Raw genomic sequence first — 18,930 nt, 5'->3', positions numbered from 1 at the left:
AAAATATCCATGTGAGAGCTGCCTCCAGGAACAAGCCCCGATAGATACCTGAAATTAACCCTTTCTAATATTGATTTATGTACTGTAATGATAATACATGAGGGAGGCAAGCCGAAGAGGGATTTTTCTCAAATGTCCTGGCAAAGACCTACTTCTTTAGTGGGAGACTCTGAAGACTTTTTACTGAGATTCCATTAGAGGACAGATTATTCCAGAAGGTAAAAAAATAAAAGGGGAGTGGGGTGAGGAGAGATCTCACTTCTTCAAAGCTTTATTTCTTAATTTTCTTCATTTTTCTTAGAGCTAAATAAGGAGATTAATCTATTCCAATGAATGTCCACAAGGTTCACTTCTAAAAGCCTATTTGCCCCCCTCATCAGATAGAAAGGAAGATTAGAATATGGAAAGGAGACAATTGAATGAGTTTTCTGCTCTTCAGAAGCATTTTAATGTGGATGTGACAGATATATTCCAGCTGCTGCTTGCCTTCCTATCTTCAAAAGGTCATTTTAAGTGCTACTGGAGCAAGTGCTGTGGCTCCCCAGAAGGAAGTGTGCTGTGCTTGTCCTTGGTACAGGCTCTGGACTGACCGTGGCTTTTCCCCAGGCTTGGAAGCTGCACTCCATCGGCACTTCCCTTTTAACCCCACTTGCAGAGGGGAGCAGCCTCCTGTCCCCCTCACATCACTCTAAGAGGGCATTACCCTCAGGCTCCCTGAAGATTAGATGTTTTAGAAAATGGGGATTTAAATACTGAAAAATGATTATTTTAGAAATGGCTTCACTTATTTCTTTGTATCCTTCTAAAAATGAATGAAGCCCATTATATTGCAATAAAAAAGTGGTGAGGATCTCGTACAGACCAGGGCAGAAGAAGAACAGCCACTATTTGGGAGAAAGAAGAGGCTGATGAAACAGCCCAGTGTAGGGGCACCACAGCAGGCTGTTACAGTAGCTGCATTCAAGACCAATCAATAAATCAACCTGCCAACATCTCCCCATAGAGTCAAAGGAAAGAGGCAGTTTGGGTGCCTGTGATGGAAATAATCTAATCATTGGGTGATGCTCTTCCTCCTCCAGTGACACCAGTGTCTGGCAGCCCGGTGTGCGGTGGCTTGAACTGGTTTTTACCCTCTAGAGCTTAAACACTAAGAGTCACAGCGACTAAATTCGGCACTTGTAATCAGCTAAATAATCCTGTGTGGAAGTGGGCCAGGAAAGAGGATCTGTCACTATCCATCGCCTCTTTGTCACTCCATTATCCAAGACCTGTACAACCATTTGCAGCCTCCCACCCCATTTTACAAACGGGAAAAGTGAGGTGGATCATTTAAGTCACTTTTGAAAAGCCAGACAGAAATAAGTGCCAAAAACTGGAACTAGGATTGCCAGGTCTGAGCCAGGACAATTTTAGCACACAGGCACAGCATCTCTGAGACTGGTCTACTTACCTCTAAAAATGCAGATTTTATATGGCATTTTACTACAATAACAAACATCGAGGTTAAGTGCTCTGTTGAGTGGGCAATAGAGCTTGGCAAAATTTTTCAACTGTTCTTCACTCATAAAAAGCAGACTGCAGAATTGAATTTCATGCTTTTTTTTTCAGGTGCGACAAATGTTTCAGCTCAGGAAAGGAATATTTGCAAACCCCTCAAATGTTTCATGTTGGAGTCTTCATATAAAAATAGTTCTGCATTTCCAAGCCAGCTTGATCTCCCTGCCCCTGTTTGTTCATCGCTGGGAAGAGTGGTGCAGATCCTTACAGTGTGGTACTGCTTCCCTCATCCTGAGTGCTCTGACATGCAGTGAAAGAGGTTATCCGTGTAAACAGAAAAAACATTATCTAAACCATTAAAGTATTATCGCACTTTAAATACTTTCACAGGCACCACTGAAATTAAAGGACAATTTATACATCATCACTGTTGTTTCAAGATCTGCAGACACAGAGAGTCTGCTGTGCCTGTACCTCCAAGTCACTTTTGAAGTGTGTTTTTTTTTTTTTTTCCACAGCAGTAAGAAATGGAGTATGAGAAGTAAATGTTGGGAGAGTGGAAGGCATCTAAAATGTCTTTTCAGCCCTTGCTCCTGGCTGACACACCGCACTTTTCCAGATGCTTTGCCCATAGAGCTGAAAATCCTAACTTGGCACTGTTCTGTTTCACTTCTATTCAGAGCAAAGTGATGGTATAAAGTGATTCTTCCATCAAAATGTTAATACAAGAACAGGATCAAAAGGAAAAAAATGTAATTTATTATGTAGAAAAATGATCAGAAAATCAGCCACAGAAATGTGATTGCTGTATCTGTCCACCATGCCACAGTTTGGGATGTTCTACTTTTTTGGAGACAATTAGCTGTCTTCTCAAGAGTTCTGTGCTCAATTTAATTTCCTCATTTCTGCAACCACCCAAATCTGATGTACTTTGACGTCTGCTTACTAGAATGGAAACTCAGCATTTAGAAAGGCCAAGCAATGAAAGACCCCAAACCAGTGTGAAATCTATTTTGATGAAGAAGGGATTGTGGAAGTTTACACAAAACACACAGTTTCATATTTCTGTAATTTTAAACAACAAAAAAAATAGCTGTCATGAGACACTAATACAAGTTTTGAAATACTCATCACAATTTCCTTGCTCTATCTGAAAAGAAATTGCTTCAGCACTCAGAACTGTGGGAAGATACTGAACAGCATTATGTCTTTTAGTCTAGCACCTCACCAGAGAAGAATTGTCTTTAACACCAGGCTATTATTCTATTTTAAGAATCTTAAGCAACGTGGCTTTCATCACTTGAGTTGGAAGATTATTTAACAGACTAGTAGACCTCATGACTAAGAAGTATTTCCTGGTATTATAGCTACATCTTTCCATTTCCAAAACCCATAGCAGTTATCGTACCTTAACCCATTCTAAACGATCCTTCTTTCTTGCACTGCTCCACACATCAAACTGTTCCACAGTGCTTAATGAAGTGTTTCCTATGTGGTGCTTGCACCACATTACAGTCTCTTCTGATCAAGTGCATAAAAGTAATTACTTGGAATACGAGTGATGAGTGGTGTCCTTCAGGGGACTGTGTTCTTGGTGTTATTTAACATTTTTGTTGGTGATATGGACAGTAGGACTGAGTGCCCCCTCAGCAAGTTTGTGGACGACTCCAAGCTGTGTGGTGCGGTCGATGTTGGAGGGAAGGGATACCCTCCAGAGGGACCTTGGCAGCTTGAGTGGTGAGCCCATATGAACAACATGCAGTTAACGTGCAAGGTCCTGTACCTGGGCTGGGGCAATCCCAAATATGAACACAGGATGAGTGATGAGTGTATAGAATGTAGGTCTGCAGAGAAGGACTTAGGGGTACTGGTGGATGAAAAATGCAACACGATCTGGCAATGTGCACTTGCAGCCCAGAAAGCCACCCGTATCCTGGACTGCATCAAAAGCAGTATGGCCAACAGGGCGAGGTAGGGGATTCTCCCCCTCTGCTCTCATGAGACCCCACCTGGAGCACCACACATATTTTTCTCATATTTAGCACTTACACCCCTCTTAAAGTATCTGAGTTTTTCAATTCTAGGGAATTTAGAAAGTGAACAACATCAAAAAGTTGTTTGACATACAAAAAAGCCTCTGCATAAATAAAGAAAATTAGTTTAGAAGATTATACATTTTTAAATCTCAAATGTAGTGGGCAGGAACTGAGGGTGAACATGAACTTTTCAGGTCACCTTGAACAAAGATGTTACAGGAAAGCCAGTTTGCAGCACAGTACAAATCTGGGGGGTCAGCTGTCAGGGTCGTGAGCTGAGCCAGATGCAGCAGTGTTAGACCTTGTGGCTTTGTACCAGCAGAAGACATCAAGACCTCACCAGAGCCTTGCTGCAGGTTGGTACAGAGATACTCTCATGTGGAAAGTCACAGGGTGGGAGGTGTGAAAGTGGCAGGGAAAGCTGCTTGCTCTGCACTGAGTGGAGAGAAACATTTGCAGCAACAAAGAATGCCCCCCCTCTGATATGGTGCGGCAAGCTCTTGCTGCTTCTGTTTCTCTGAGATGTTTTATTCAAACACAACTGCTCTTCAGCACGTGAAGCAAAGTGTTCGCCCTGAACCTTTTTAACCATTTTATTTTGAACATGGCAGGACAGCAAGTGCTTTGCCGTGGTCAGCTCTCCTGATCATCTAGCACTCATCTTCATCTCTCAAAATGGAGCAGTCTTTGGCTTCTGTCATTGCATCCCACCTCCTTCAGCAAGGTGAGAAGCTGCCTCACATGCCACCATTATCCATCCTCACAGAGCTTCATGGACTCTGGCTGCCCTGTGCACAGAATATGTAAGCACCAGAAAATGGATTTTATATGACCAGATGGAGCAGTGACCCTGCATTGCAGGTCAGTTCCCTGCCCCAGAAGCTGCTGACGGGCTGGACAGGTTGGATGCCACAGATGTTGGATGCCACACATGGTTGGGCAGGACCCCATAGGAGCAGAGCCTCATTACAACTGATCCTGACAAGCAGCTGATGGCACGGCAGTAGAAGTTGGTTTGTTATCAGTGAACCACAGCCTCGCTTATACACATACCACAGGGACAAGAGTCCAAGAAAGAGCAGAGGGCAAGCAGGCAAGCGCTGCACAGCCTGCCCTGTCCCTACCATGGGAAAAGGGCAGTGTCTCACCACTGCAAATCTGTTTAATTGAGTCAGTAAGAATACGAGGCTATTGCCAGGAAGAGTCAGCTGAGAAGCACAGCACAAGCTCTATGCTGCATCCAGGCTTACTGCTTGCAGAAAGGTCAGGGGAAGGGGAGAAATCTGGTTAGAAACAAAGCTGCCGCATCACAACTCCAGTAACAAACTTCCCTGCAACACAAACATCATGTCTCCTTACTCTAAACAAGTGTGGTTTTGCTCTCTAGACAGCATTTCATCGGTATTAGTACGTCAAAAAGAGACACCGCTTGGGACTGCTGAAAAGAAATGTAAGAATCACGAGTTCAGGAAGAGCTAACACCACGAGACATCTGGCAGTGGAGAGAAAAGCAAGCACAGGATCACACCAGGACCTCTTAAAGAATCACTGTTTCTCATAAAACACTCTGCCCCCAGAATAAACCTATGTTTTCCTCCCACCCGGCTAAAGCCATCTGCTTTTTAGAAACTGCCAGTACATGGTGATTTTTTTTCTGGCAGATATAAGATCTTGAGGTGAGCCCCTTCACTTTCAACAGTGGCAGGCCCTCTATTTATAACATATGCAGACTTGTAAGATGTTTTCAATTACTTCTGTCTCTCTGACATGCAGAGATACTGCTTAAATAGGAAATTGTGTTATCATGTATCTTTGAAGATTTCTGAAGCTAGATCATTTTGCATTTTCTACCCTACTGAGCTAGGAAATTAACAGTAAAACTTTACCCTGCCCTTTGCTAAGCCTGATTAAGTCAAAGACACGATCTCAGGTAGTAACTACAGAATCAGCTATTTATTTAATTTAAATAAAACCATTCTTCCAGCAGACAGAGAAAGGAAGGAATAACACGTCATGCTAAGATTCCTGAGCCAATACTTCTCTCTACATCCACTCTTCAGTTGCTTTCCAAGCATGTTGAAGTGCACTGCTGATCTGTGTTAAATAAGCTGTAGCAGAATGGAAGGCAACTAATTTGTGCTCCTTGGGTGTTGGGCACCTAATTTAACTCTTGCTGGTACATAGAATATTTTTTGCTGGTACGTAGAGAATATTTTTTCTGCCATGCATGAAAGAAAGGTGTCCTATCAGGAGTGATTAATGGGAATTATGTTGCTTTTAAGACAAAGAAAATGGGTGATGTTTGGTAACTTCTTGTGTGATGACTTACCCAAGGGCAAACACCACAAATACAGGGTGTGCACTCACCCCCTTGGAAAAGCCCCTTCTCGCTCTCTCACCCCGGGTCCAGGAAGAAGCATTATCCATTTGGAAATAAAGACAAATTTAAAAAGTTGTGCCTTTTGTGCCAAACAGCGGTGCATGTCACAAACCATGTCAGGCAGATGGCCCTCTGGAGATGTCCATTCTCTTGCTCTCCCATGGAGTGGAGGGAAACTAGACGACTGCTTAGATGAGTTATCTAATTTGTGTGCAAAATCAGAAATGATAGGTCCCAGTTTTCATCAGGTGACAGGTCATGCTCATGTCTACATGAATTTGTACCAGCAGAATACTTCCCCTGGGTAATTTTCATATCCATCCAGAGATATTCTTGCAACATGAAGAAGTCGTTCACAAAATTGTAATCATAAGTTAAAGATGGTTATCATCTTCAACTAAGTGGACTGCAACAAAATGTATGCAACACATACTTCCACTTTCTTATGGGGATTGAAATATGATTTCAGATTTTAAGGGCTTAATGTACAAATATAATATAAAAACACGACATAATACACAAATGAAATCAACTTCTTTTAAGACAAATGAAGAGCTAAATGTAGCTTTCTGAGTCTCAGATGACTAGTGCTTCTTGTACAGTATTTGAACTGAGATCTGTTGCTTCAGGTTGCACAGTTTAGAGCATTTTCCTTTTAGAGAATTCTCAGATGTATGAAATGTACCTGTTTGCATCAGCTATGTTCAAGGATAGTCCAAAAACTACACATGGTGTTTTTTTTCAGATTCACACCTGAAATTGCTACACAACATTTCTTGCAGAGGTGTAGCTTAGAACTAATAAGCAACTAGGTAATTCTATCCCTAACAATGCCTTTATGTAATCAAAGACAAAAAGATTATACCACCAGAAAAAAAGGAAATGCTTTCCAAAGTCTTAGGATCTAGGGTGAAAATGCAAAGCGAAGAGATTGACTACTTTCAAAGTAAAGCTCAGTAGAAACTAAACAGAAATGAGCCATCAGTCCAAGAGTAAAACAAGGATACAAGTGCTTGCTTGGAAACACTGGAAAAGTCAGAATGCAATGGAGTTCTGACACTTCTACGTTTCATTGATTCCATATAAGACAGGAGAGGGAAAATACTTAGGGCTTTTAACTACTTTCATTTTATTTATTATTGTCTTTCATTTTGCATTAATACAAACAGTGAAAGGTTTTGGAGCCTGCAGCATCTTGTCTCCTCTGGTGCTTTATGTCACCTGGTCCCCCTGTCTGCATCCCTCCCCAGCTGATAACACTTGCTTTGATATTGACACAGTTCAGTCTCGATCTGGTCTTCAAAGCAAGAAAAACGGGCATGAAAATCCCTCAATCCCCCTTTCTGCTGCAAGCCCAAGGCTTGTGCACACTTCCCAAGGACTGCACACTCCGGTGGGTATTATTTTGGATTTAACAAAATTAACAGTCGTTACAGAAAATAGGATTTGAAATGACATTTCAGCCAAGGGATCTTTCCAAGTCTGGAGATGAGACAATAGCTGCGACATCAGTTCTGATCACATTTTATACCAACGGCATTAATTTTCTAAAACATGTTTATTATTCTGCATATTAAGAGACAGAAAAAAAATACATGAGAAAGACTCCGTTGTTCATTTTGGATTATATATATTCTAAACTGTTCTCCATGGCTGCAATGTGCTTACCAAACACAGATTGCTATGATTATTTACTTACTTCAGCTTGTATGAAGGGGTATTTTACATAAAAACCGAATAGAGAAATGCTTCAGGTTCACTCTCAACACAATTTTCTCCGCAAAAGGCAAAACTAATTCCTTCTATGTGCAATGTACATTCAGTAACTATTCATCTATTATTAATAATATTTTATAGAATTACTCTGGGAAATCAAGATACCAAACCCACATCTCAGTGGCATAGAACAGATCAGTGAATTCTGCAGAGATTTAGTCCTTGTATGCAGACTACGGTCTGGACAATCCCGGAGTACATCTATTTTATATCTCCCCCCCCCAAAAGAAGGCCACTTTTTGGACTTACGGTTGGTCGTCCTGCTTTGATCACTCTGAGCACTGTCATTTGACTGGTTGCTGGAGACGGAGGATACGCTTGAGCTCCTGACGAAACCAAATGCTGCCAGCTTAGCCGCTGGCAACCGCGAATAACTTGGAGGACGAAGTCCAGTCTGACATGGCTTGGGGAGATTTGACTTTGCAGCATTTGGACATGGGCCTTTCTTAAGATCAACTGAAAGAAGGAAAAAGAAAGAATTTTGTATTAAACTCAGCTGGGACATACCTGGGAATACTACTTGTAGCAACTAACTACATAAAGTCAGTAAAAGACTGAATACAATTTTTGAGGGCAGCTCAAACTGCAGTAATGTCTTATTCTTTGCTTTATTAAAAAGTAATTCTGTGAAACAATTATAGGTTGCCATAATTTTTAAAATGTGAAATACGGCAAGAACCCATGAGGCACAAAGTCAAAATTCCAACAAATAATGTAGTTCAAGTCCATTACTTTAAAAAAAAAAAAAAAGTTATCTTCTTTTATGCTGTATCACTTTCTAATTTTACATTTCTTATGTGCCAATTAAAAGAAACTCAGACTCTGAGACAAACACGTCATTGCATAGCCTCCAGTTTTGGAAGCTATTGTAGAATACCAACAATCCTCCTCAAGGACACAGGACTTCTTTTTATTCCATCAAAGAAAATACTTCTTTGAAGTCTTTCTTTCATATTTTGCTAAAAGAAAATGCCCTTCTCTCACACCATGCCTGGGAACAAGAACTTGCCCTGTGAAGTTGTACTTTTTTAGTATACCACTAGCCATTTATACTGAGAGTGTTCAACTCACTATAAAACATCAGCTTACATGGATGACATCAACCAAGTCTCAGACAACTTCCAATAGAGGGCTTACAAAGGATGAAATTAGGCAACAACAACAGTTTGGCTACCATGTGTGCCTGGGGTAAGCACCAACTGGTCATCTGTCTCCAGTTTGTCCTCCTACCCACGTTCTGCTTAGGCAAACTTTTCCAGGCAAATCCAGAAGACAAGTCCATAAATGTCTCAAATTGTTTTCATGGAAGAACTAAAGCTCTGGGTTTGGTTTTGCTTTGAAGGCCTGGATACCAAGCAGATCTATAACTCAACTGTACATTTGGACAGAGCATTTGTATTTTGACACTAACAGATTTGTGTTCCTTGTGGCATCCTGAAAAGCAGAGAAAAAAAAGTTCTCTAAAAGTTGATGCTTGAGTGCTTCAGCAATCAGGGCCAGAAGGTTAGAAGACAAGGTAGAATTAAAATTATCAACATACTCTGCCAGAAAAAGCCATAAAGTCACCTTCTTTCCATTCCCATCTGGTCAATGCTGTTCATGACTTAACCTGACACATACTTTAAAGGGTGCAGTGAGCATTCATAATATAAAAGAAAGATACAAATTAACCACATGGTACAAATATGATCTTCACATTATTACAGTATCTAATTCTATTGTAAACTATGTAGGTCACAGCCTTATTAATGTTAATGAAGCATTACACTTTGAGGAGAGTTTATAGAAAACAAGACTAATCCCTTTGAGCAGAAAAAAATGTTACAGGGATTTTGAAAGATAGTTGTGTACCTCATGATAGTAACAATACTAAGTTTTGTTCTACAGAGCTAAGCTGTTTCTTTTGAAATAGCTCTATCTGTAACACCAAGCCAAGAAGGAGTGGTTTTCCTATAAAACACATTCCTATTAAAAAAAAAAAAAAAAAAGCTTCTTGATCAACAAAATAATTGAAATGAAATATTTTATATCCTTTAAACTCTTAAAAATGTATTTTTGCAGCCATTTTTCATGAGTTAAGGCCTCTATTAAGACACAAGGAACTGAATGTCTGGCCACTGCACCTTTAGCAGCCCAGAGGATGATGTACTGTGGAGAGTAACCATAAAGAAAGTAACAAATACCTGCAGTGTGTAACAAAAGACTAAAAATTCCCTGATGACATTTTTTTCACCACCAGGGATGATGTTGGACTTTGATGCTGAATCTGGCTTCCTTTGGACTATGTGATGAAGTGCCCTGAGGGAACTGTGGGCTCCAGGTGCAGGTGAAGGGTAGTGCAGGCACATTACCAAGGAGAATAGATAACAAATTGCTGCTGGCTTGTGCAGTATTACATTGACAGTGGTCCATTACAGCTGTTTTATGGTTCCCTGTTTTCCCTCCCCACTGCTGGGACTTGACATTCACATCTAAATGACTACACAGCAAAGTACTACAGAACCTGTTCCCAATGTTTCCCTCAGCACCACCAGCACAGCTTGCACTTGGTGTGAATCACAGATATTCATGTAGAATTCACTGATATTTATGTAGGAACAATAAGAAGTATACAGCGAGAGGCTTTAAGAGTCCCAAATGCCAGGAATTACATGCTTATTATCTTTGGTCAGAATCCCTCGGAGTGGACTAGTATCTTCCTGCACTGACAAATGCTCAAGGTGGGATCCAGATCAGCTTGTGCTAGTATAAGATTGCACTTTTTCCTACAGAAGGATGACCCCACAATCTCTCCCTTCCACAGCCAGACTTGACATGGCCTCACCAATGTTGATTTGAGCACTGCAGCTGGTTTTTGGATGAGCCAGACATCCTACTTACCTAGCCACACACTTGTTGCAGCAAGGGCATGACCCAACATCATCTTGGCCATGTACCTACAGGACTAATTATACTAATGACACTACATATGACAAAAGGCACACAAAACAGTCACAGAGTGCAAAACATTCCGTGTTGTATCAATGGCAGGGCCAAACCCAAGCAGCCTCCTGATGTGAAGCAAATGTGAGGACCCACAGCAAGCAGCTGGAAGCTCAGCTGCAGAGCAACGAACCTGCCCAGGTCAGTGGCAGCAGGGAAAAACTATGGGGCTGTCTCTTGTGGGTTCTCCAGGCTTCCAAAAAAAATGCATAACTAGGCCTGTGCTACACAAGCTGAGAGATGAGATTTCTTTTTCCTAAGAACCACTGAAAATCGAGGTGGAGGGAGAAACCTTTCCATTCTAGAGCAAAAAGCTATAAATATGACAGATTTCCTGCAGCAGAATAGGGGAATAAATCCACTGGGGCAGGGAGGGAAGTGGTTAGAAATAGTTTTGTTTAAAAAGCATTTGAAATGAGCTTGCCCTAGGACTGTGAGGTCCACCTGGGACTCCCATGTCCCCAGCTTTACTGCAGGGATGCCTGTGCTGAGTCCCCAAGCTCTCTTTTCTCTGCCACCACGCGAGCACCTGCCTGCAGCCAGCAGGGCACTGAGCACTGCAGAGCAAGCATGGAGCCACCAATGCTGCTGCTGAAGAGGAAATTTCATAAAACCAGGAGGTACAAATTAGTGACAAACTTTGGCACCTTGCTGCAGCAAACAACGCCCCACCTCTACCCATCTCTACCTTTACCTTCAAATTCATGCTCTCAGTTCTGTGAGGATTATTCCCGATGTTTCTCACACTTCTGTGCTTGGGGACTTCTCAGTTTGTGACTCCTATTCATGTTTCCCCTGAACTAACAATATTTTGTGTCTTGAACTCATCATCTTCCTTAAATTACTTTTCCCTTCCTTCTTTGTAATCCAGCTCTTCTCTACCACAAGGGCCTCAGAAGAACCTGAGGGCAGGACATTATCCACATTAAGGATGCATTCAAATCCTTAAAGCTAAGTCAGTTTGTGTCTTATTTCCCATTAAAATACATGAGGCATCAGCCTATTGTACCTGTTTTCTGTTCTAAATATCATCAAGTTTTATGATGCGTGTTTGTTCTCTATTTCTATTTCTTGGAAGTGTAGAAGCACTCCTGCAAACAAGGTCTGCAAGTACAAAACAAAAGTTATTTTAATGAGCAGCTTTCATTTTAATAAAAATCTGCCAAAATAAGCTTAACAAAAAATTGGCAAAAATCTTTCCAGCTTGCCTCACTGCCTGAAGCTAATTATAGAATTAAGTATTGTTGTCTGTATGGCACACAAATGATTTTCTGTGACACTTCAAACTATTTCCATCTAGGAGGACAAAAACATTTTGAGGTAACAACTGATAGACAAAAAACAGACGTGCCTGGGGAGCCTTAAAAACAGTCTGAGCGAGACTTCTTATGCATCTGCACTGCACACAAATCGCATCTCCATGCACATGTATAACTAACGAGCACCTTTACTGTGACTTCTCTGTGATGGCTGAAATAGCTTTTAGCTAAAACAAATGAAAAGCTATAGAAATGAATTCCATGCATGTATTCATCTGAGAAAGTAGCAGTTCAAGACTTCAACTCCATGACTCCACTTGTGATTTAGGGATCCATGCTAAGCCTTTGTTATTGTTTTTTTGTTTGTTTTTCCTCTTTTTTTTTTTTTTTTTTTTTTTTTTTTTTTTTTTTTTTGGACAAGCTTTTCTCTTAAAACTTTCACCACTAGGTGTGATTCACTCTCAAAGAGCTCACCTTTTTTTAGATGGTGCTCTGAACATCATTTTCCTTGTGTTGAGGAATCTGGGGCAAAAATGTTATCTACATGTTTGCAGAATTAGTCAGAGATAATACAAGCAGTTTTTCAAGGCACCTCGGAGTTAACTCAGTCTTTGATATCTTCAGAGATTAAAAACAAATCTGCCAAATAAGAAATCTATTCTGTTTCCAGTACCCTTGTGTTTTCCCTGTTATTGACATAATTATTTTTCCTTTGAACAACAGCTGAGGAAAGAGGCCTGAAAACAATAAGTTTAATTACCTACACTTTAAACCAGAGGGTTTTACAACAGTGAGCATATTATGCCCAGCTTCCCTGATGCTCTCTCATCTAAATACTGTCAAGCCTGGGACTGGCCAGTTCCAAAGGCAAGACAGTTGTCCCTGTTGAACATCACATAGCAGGAAATGCTCAGCATCACCTGCTTCATATTTACCCCCCCCCTACAGCTGCTCTGTGCCTTTCTAGCTCCCAGACAACCCAAGGCCATTTAGCACATTCTCAGTGCCCCAAGAATTTGTCAGCTTGTGCTTCATTCAAGCTGCAAATGTCTGTGTTTACTTTCTAGAGCTGATGTGCAACGCAGCCCACAGAAACGAGAGACAGAGCCACACTCACTGCATTTTCTTCTCAAAGTACAGGGCACCAAGACCACATCTGGGTGCACTGGAGCCACATCTTCCACCAAGCTGCTGCTCATCACCTGCTCGGATGTGCTGCAGGTGCCCAGCCAGCTATGATCAGCTCTCCTTGGGGAAGAGGCAGGGGATGAGGCATTTGTTTGCTACTACACCTGGATTATCTCTGATACAACACAGCCATATAGGCAACCCTTCTCATAAGAGGTATTCTGAGTCTTTGAAGAGTCAGTAACTGATGGGAGCTGAGAGGTGGCATATGGCTATGTCTTGAGTATGGTGACAATATCCCTAGCAAGACTTCGATGGAGAGGAGTGTTTCCCTTCAAAGTACTTCATTCTTCTTTAGGAAATGCAATCAGATTGCTCACCCAAAGGAAGCTGAGAGTGACAACTGAAACCATTGCAGATTAGTGAGGGTTACAGAATATTTTTGATTCTGAACTTCTCACCTCTCTTCTTAAAAAAATAATTAAGTTTTCCAGCTCAAATGCAAGTACATCAGACTGCAAGCCTATAAAATGAGCATGCAGCTGGAGCAGCAGTAATGAAATACTTCAGGAAGTAACTTCAAAACCTCTTCTGTATCACCAAAACACAATTACTTGTTCAAGTATTAGGTATTCCTGAAAATCAGCACAAAAGCAAAGCTGAAATCTTATCAGGAAAAAGCTAAAGACATATTGTAGCATTAATGATGAAATTTACAATAAATATTTGCAAATATACAAATACATATGTCTGTGTGTGTCTAGGTAAATCAGAAACACTGCTGTCCTGATGTGCATGTAAATTTAATTTTTAACAAGAGTTGACTTGTTGAGAAATGAAAGAAACTGCTAGACCCTCAGGACTGGAAAATTCAATCGATGGAGAGGTAATAAGGAAACAAAATTTCATTAACTCCCTCTTTGAGAAAAAAAATTACCATAAGCACTACTCAAAAAAGTGTAGAATTAAGTGAAGATTTAATGATGAGATCTCTGTCATACTTCTCAAAATGAGACATTAATCCCATTAAATTAATCAGCTAATAAATGTACATGTATATCCTGCCACATTTGCTCCAAGTCTTCAGAACCAAGGAAACATATTCATCATTTATATGTTCTAGACACAATATCCTTCAATGCTTGTTTTGAATTACAAGTTTCCAAAAGAAAGAGCAGAGTCAATTTACATAAGATAAACAAAAGTTCAGCTTTCAGATACCTAATATACGCTTAAATACACCCCAATTCAGTGGCTTCCTATCTTACCTACAGTGCACAATGCCTCTCTTTACAGGTCAGACTGCTTGCCAGACCCATCCAATGTAAAGCATTACCTAAGTAGCATTACTGGTCAGTAAGTAACTTGCAGCCACTGTCAGTGCCTGTGTCCAGTGTCGTACAGATGAATGATCACATTTTAGGCATCACACTTGAAGAACTGTGGGAACATTCATCATTATTTCACTTTCCACCTGGTATGTCTTAAAACTAACAAAGCCCTTAATGTACGAGCCATACTTGCAATCCATCACAGCAGTTCAGGGATTTAATTATCAATTACCTTACAGACAGTTTTATGAGTATTAGCATTATACATGGGCCAAACCACTCAGCTTATCAGTGCTGCTTAAGCAGGCTACTACATTATGAAAGGCATGGCAGAGGGGAATAAAATCCTTATTATGAGGCCCTGGCTCTGTCCTCGATACTGTGCCATGGCAATTTTAATTTTAAAATCCTCAGTGGTACCCCACACTTTGTCACTGGATGGCAACTGGCTAGATCCCTGTTTCCATTACCTAAGGGCAGGACTGAAATCACAAGGATTAAAAACTGGATTAAAAGCTCAGGATTGAGCTGCAAGAGATGCTGATTAGCATTCTTGAAGGCAGGGCTAGTATGTTTGAGTGAAAAATGCCTGCTAGTCCTCAGTGCTGTCAGCCAAGCCCTTACACCCCACAATACCCATGATCAAAGGTCTTACCAGCACCACTTCCAACATGCTAACAATATGCTCATGCATTTTTTTCCTTATATTTGTAAATATGATTCAATCTAAGGTACATTTAATTGTGTTTCTCAAATACTGCATCAAAACCAATAATGCTGATCAAAGTTTAATACCACAATAAACTGCCAAACTATAGGAAAATGGTTGACAAAAAGCTGAAAATGATACTGGTCTGTACTTGTGCAGCAGCACAGGCACAACTGCAGAAAGCAGTTCTCTGCTGCTCTCACAATCTTACACTGGTACTGTCTTATCTGTTGTCCCTTGATCCTCTTTCGTGAGCAATTCATTCTTCCTAAAAGAAATTAGTAAAGATGAAAAGACTGATAAGCTGACTTATGAAGTTACATGTTGATGAAAGATTAAGTCACTTAGGATATGCAAAGAAAAGGCTTTGAACAAAGAAAACTCAAGTTTATGAATGTGAAATAAAATGCAAAACCTAAAAGTAATGTAAACTAATTAAAAGGTATCAGAAATTTAGGAAAGATCGGTAACGGGAGACACAGAATCACCAGAAAGCAATGTGAAGTACTTTGCAGCAGAACAAGATGTTGCAGTAAAGTTAAACATGTTCTTCATCTCACAAGGAAAATGGAAAGTGAGATGCCAGAAGTGAAAAAAAACGTGTCCTGGGGTTGACAGTGAAAAACTAGAGACATTAGCTACCTCTCCAGAACAAGTCTTGGGTAATTTAAAATCAATAAAAACAGTTAGAGCCCAAAGACCAGATGAGGTACACTTTGGGATCCTGAAGGAGAAGGCAGACAAATTATTGGACTACCATGATTTATCTTTAATAGAATCTTTGAAACAGTGAGGTATCAACAGGCTAGAGAGAAACAAACAAAATAACAGTTGTAGGAAGGAAATTACAGAGAGCTGTTGATTTAAATTGACCACCAAAGCAGGCAAGGTCCAAGAAATAATCAGTGATAAGATTCAAAAATCCCCAACTTTTGAGAAATAGGAAAACTTCAGGAAAAGGAACTTCAGTGGAATAGGAATCGCACTAACAGCTATTGCAATTTTCTCATGTATATTTCTCATTCACTGGAATTTTTGAAGTTGATACTACAGGCAATAAATAGGAAGGATAGGCTGACACTGTTTAGATTTTAGAATTTCAATACAGGAAGATGGTAAAATAATAAAAATAATGTATGTATATATATATATATACATATACACAAATAATATATATAATGTATGGTCCTATATAGATGACAAATGGCTAGAGAAAAGTCATGTCTGCAGTAAGCAGTGATTCAGGCTAATTAAGCTGGATGAATAAAAATCAAGGTAATATTATTTCCAAGGAGCAGAAAAGAGACTGGATTTGTTAATAGGACCTGTTTGTATATTGCCCTCATTTCTGTCTTCCAAACTTGCTTCTGTTACACAAGGGCTTATCCATGTTGTATCCTGAACTAGCAGCTTCTTGCATTTTCATTTAAATGGAAAGTATGATCCAATTGCTCTCTGCACATCTATTCCCACATTCAGTGCTGACTGAACTCAACATGTATGGCTGAACTAGTATTTGCTACATAGAGATGTTGAAGTCACCATCCCTGGGGGTGTTAAAGAAAAGGTTGGATGTGGTGCTTAGGGATGTGGTTTAGTTTGTGATATCAGTGGTAGGGTGATGGTTGGATCTTGGAGGTCTTTTCCAACCCTAATGATTCTGTGATTCCTCTCCAGATAGGAGGGGAAATAAATTGCAACAAAAATTAGGCAAAACACCAGGGAAAACTTTTAACTCGAGCAGCCTTCCTTTTCAGAGGCTGTAGAATCTCTCACATTGGAGGTTTTTATAAATAGTTTTTCATTAATAGGTTAAATAAACATTTATCCAAATTAATTCTGTCCTGGGGCAAGAGGATGGACTGTATGAACTCAAGTCATTACTTAACTTTATCCTTTTTTAATATTATCTGAAGATCTCTGCAGAGTTGCAGACTGTTAAGCAGCTGTTACTTTTCACTGGCAATTACTGATTTTCATTTGTCCATGAACTTGCTGCTTAAATGTACATTGTTAAAACCTCCAAGCTATTCCAGGCTACCAAGAAGTGTCCTATAGAGGTGATTATTCTCTCTGTCTTCTGGTGTTGCACACTTTTGACTTTTCCCTCCCCTGTAATTCAGCCTGGGGTCATGCTGTGCCCTGCATAGTAGCTGGGAATCAAAAGGTATCAAAATCATTGTCTCCAAAGAGGTGTATACTAAGGTTTCAGAGGATCAAGGTCTCTGCTGGCACATCTGACCACCACCAACACTTTCATAACACAACATGATGAACAATATCATAGACAGACTGAAAAATGGGATCTTAATGATGGGAGAAAATGTTCCATTATCTTCCACACGACAAAAGCAAAAACTTTTCAGGTATTTACAAGGAGGAGTAAGATGAAAAAGAGCACAATGAGAATTATTACTGAAATTGATCCTCCTCTGTAGGCAATGACCTGTTAAACAACCTTTGTGCAAGCCCCAGACTCTTCAGTCAGCCTTGCCTCAGGATAAAAGGACACTTCTCAAAGAGTGTTATTGGAGCTTTGTAGTGTCAGGTTAAGATGTTGCTCATTTTGTGATACTTACATCTGAAAAAAGGTTCTTATTGGTAACTATAGTTAAAGGAAAAGAAAGAAAGTTCATACTTTACCTGAAGTATCAGGGTGATAGAGGCTGGGAGCACTTGCTATTTCTCCTTGCTGATGAAGACAGGTACCTGAGGATCTTTGACTTGCAATGAGAATCCTGCTTTTTGCAGATGGTAACCTGGAGACTGCACCCAGTCCTAGCTGTGGCTTGAGTATCATGGCAGATCGATAAAAACTTGGTGCAACCTCGTAGTGGGTATATTGTGGAGGACAAAATTCATCTTTTGCAGGCCTTTCCCCAACCTACAGAAAAATCATTAACACAGATATTATGCAATAAATGAATATATGCAGAGAATGTGTATCTCTAAATTGCTTATAAAGGCTATTTTTCCCTTCTCATGAGCCTGGGCTTCAGACCATTGCAGACTTTTAAAAAGTGATGGTCTAACCATATGAATCCCTCTCCACAAATACACATGTTCCAATCACAAAATCCAGACAAACCCAAATAAAGAATTGATCTCTTCCCAAGAAGAAAATAGACAAACTGACTAACAACAGAACAAAAATAAAATAAAATCTTCAAATATTGAAAATGAATTCATTGTAAAGTCCTGAGAGGTGATATCATTTAAAGAGTTAGATACACCCAGAGAATGTGCAAGTGGAACTGTTATTAGAAATTATTTAAAATACTCTTACTGAGATAGATACAATTTGGGGGAGTCTGTTTTAACACAACAGGTATAAATAAAGTTGAAGGTATTTTAATTCACCTTATAAGAGAAATGGGATTGTCAAATTGTTTGTGTCTGAAAAAAACTCCACGTGCTCTTACTGCAAAATGTGCACTGTAATCTGTGCCCCTAAAGTCCCAAAGAGTTGCAGTTGTGGAAGTGTGCATGTTTCTGTATGTTTTATTATCAGGGGGCTGACAGAATATTCCAAATCAGAGCTATAAAACACGGCTCCCCTTTTGATCTGGTGAAAAAAGCAAATTTGTAGACATGAAACATTTACTGCTAGTCATAAATAGATGCTTCTTTCCTAAAAGTCAGTGACAAGTCTCTCAGTACTTTACAGGGCATATTCTGTGAGGCCAGCACAGTAAGTCCCATGCTGGATGTGCTTCAAGCAAGCTGGCTGTTAGTGGAGAGCTTGCAGTCAAACAATGACCTGGTTCCCCAGCTGAGTCCCTGCATCCCTCTATACTCCAGCCAACCCCTGATCCTCACCTCTGTATACTTC

General features: G+C 40.1%; 1 protein-coding gene across 4 annotated transcripts in view; it reads right to left on the bottom strand.

Moving 5' to 3' along the window:
• MTUS2 (microtubule associated scaffold protein 2) overlaps positions 1 to 18,930 on the bottom strand; it is a 276,013-nt gene that overhangs the window by 153,233 nt on the left and 103,850 nt on the right. For all 4 annotated transcript variants that reach the window (XR_014319556.1, XM_082784643.1, XM_082784645.1 and 1 more), the window contains 2 exons: positions 17,742 to 17,982; positions 7,939 to 8,145 (listed from right to left, as the gene is read on the bottom strand). Coding sequence is in view for 3 of the 4 variants with exons in the window: in XM_082784643.1 (XP_082640769.1) it covers positions 7,939 to 8,145; positions 17,742 to 17,982 (448 nt within the window). In the remaining variant the exon portion in view is untranslated. The remainder of the gene's footprint in view (positions 1 to 7,938; positions 8,146 to 17,741; positions 17,983 to 18,930) is intronic.

Source organism: Aythya marila (genome assembly GCF_965140915.1).
Source record: "Aythya marila genome assembly, chromosome: 1".
In the NCBI taxonomy this organism is placed as follows: domain Eukaryota; kingdom Metazoa; phylum Chordata; class Aves; order Anseriformes; family Anatidae; genus Aythya; species Aythya marila.
Note: the sequence above shows the minus strand (reverse complement) of the source record. Positions and strands in the feature narration are given on the sequence as shown.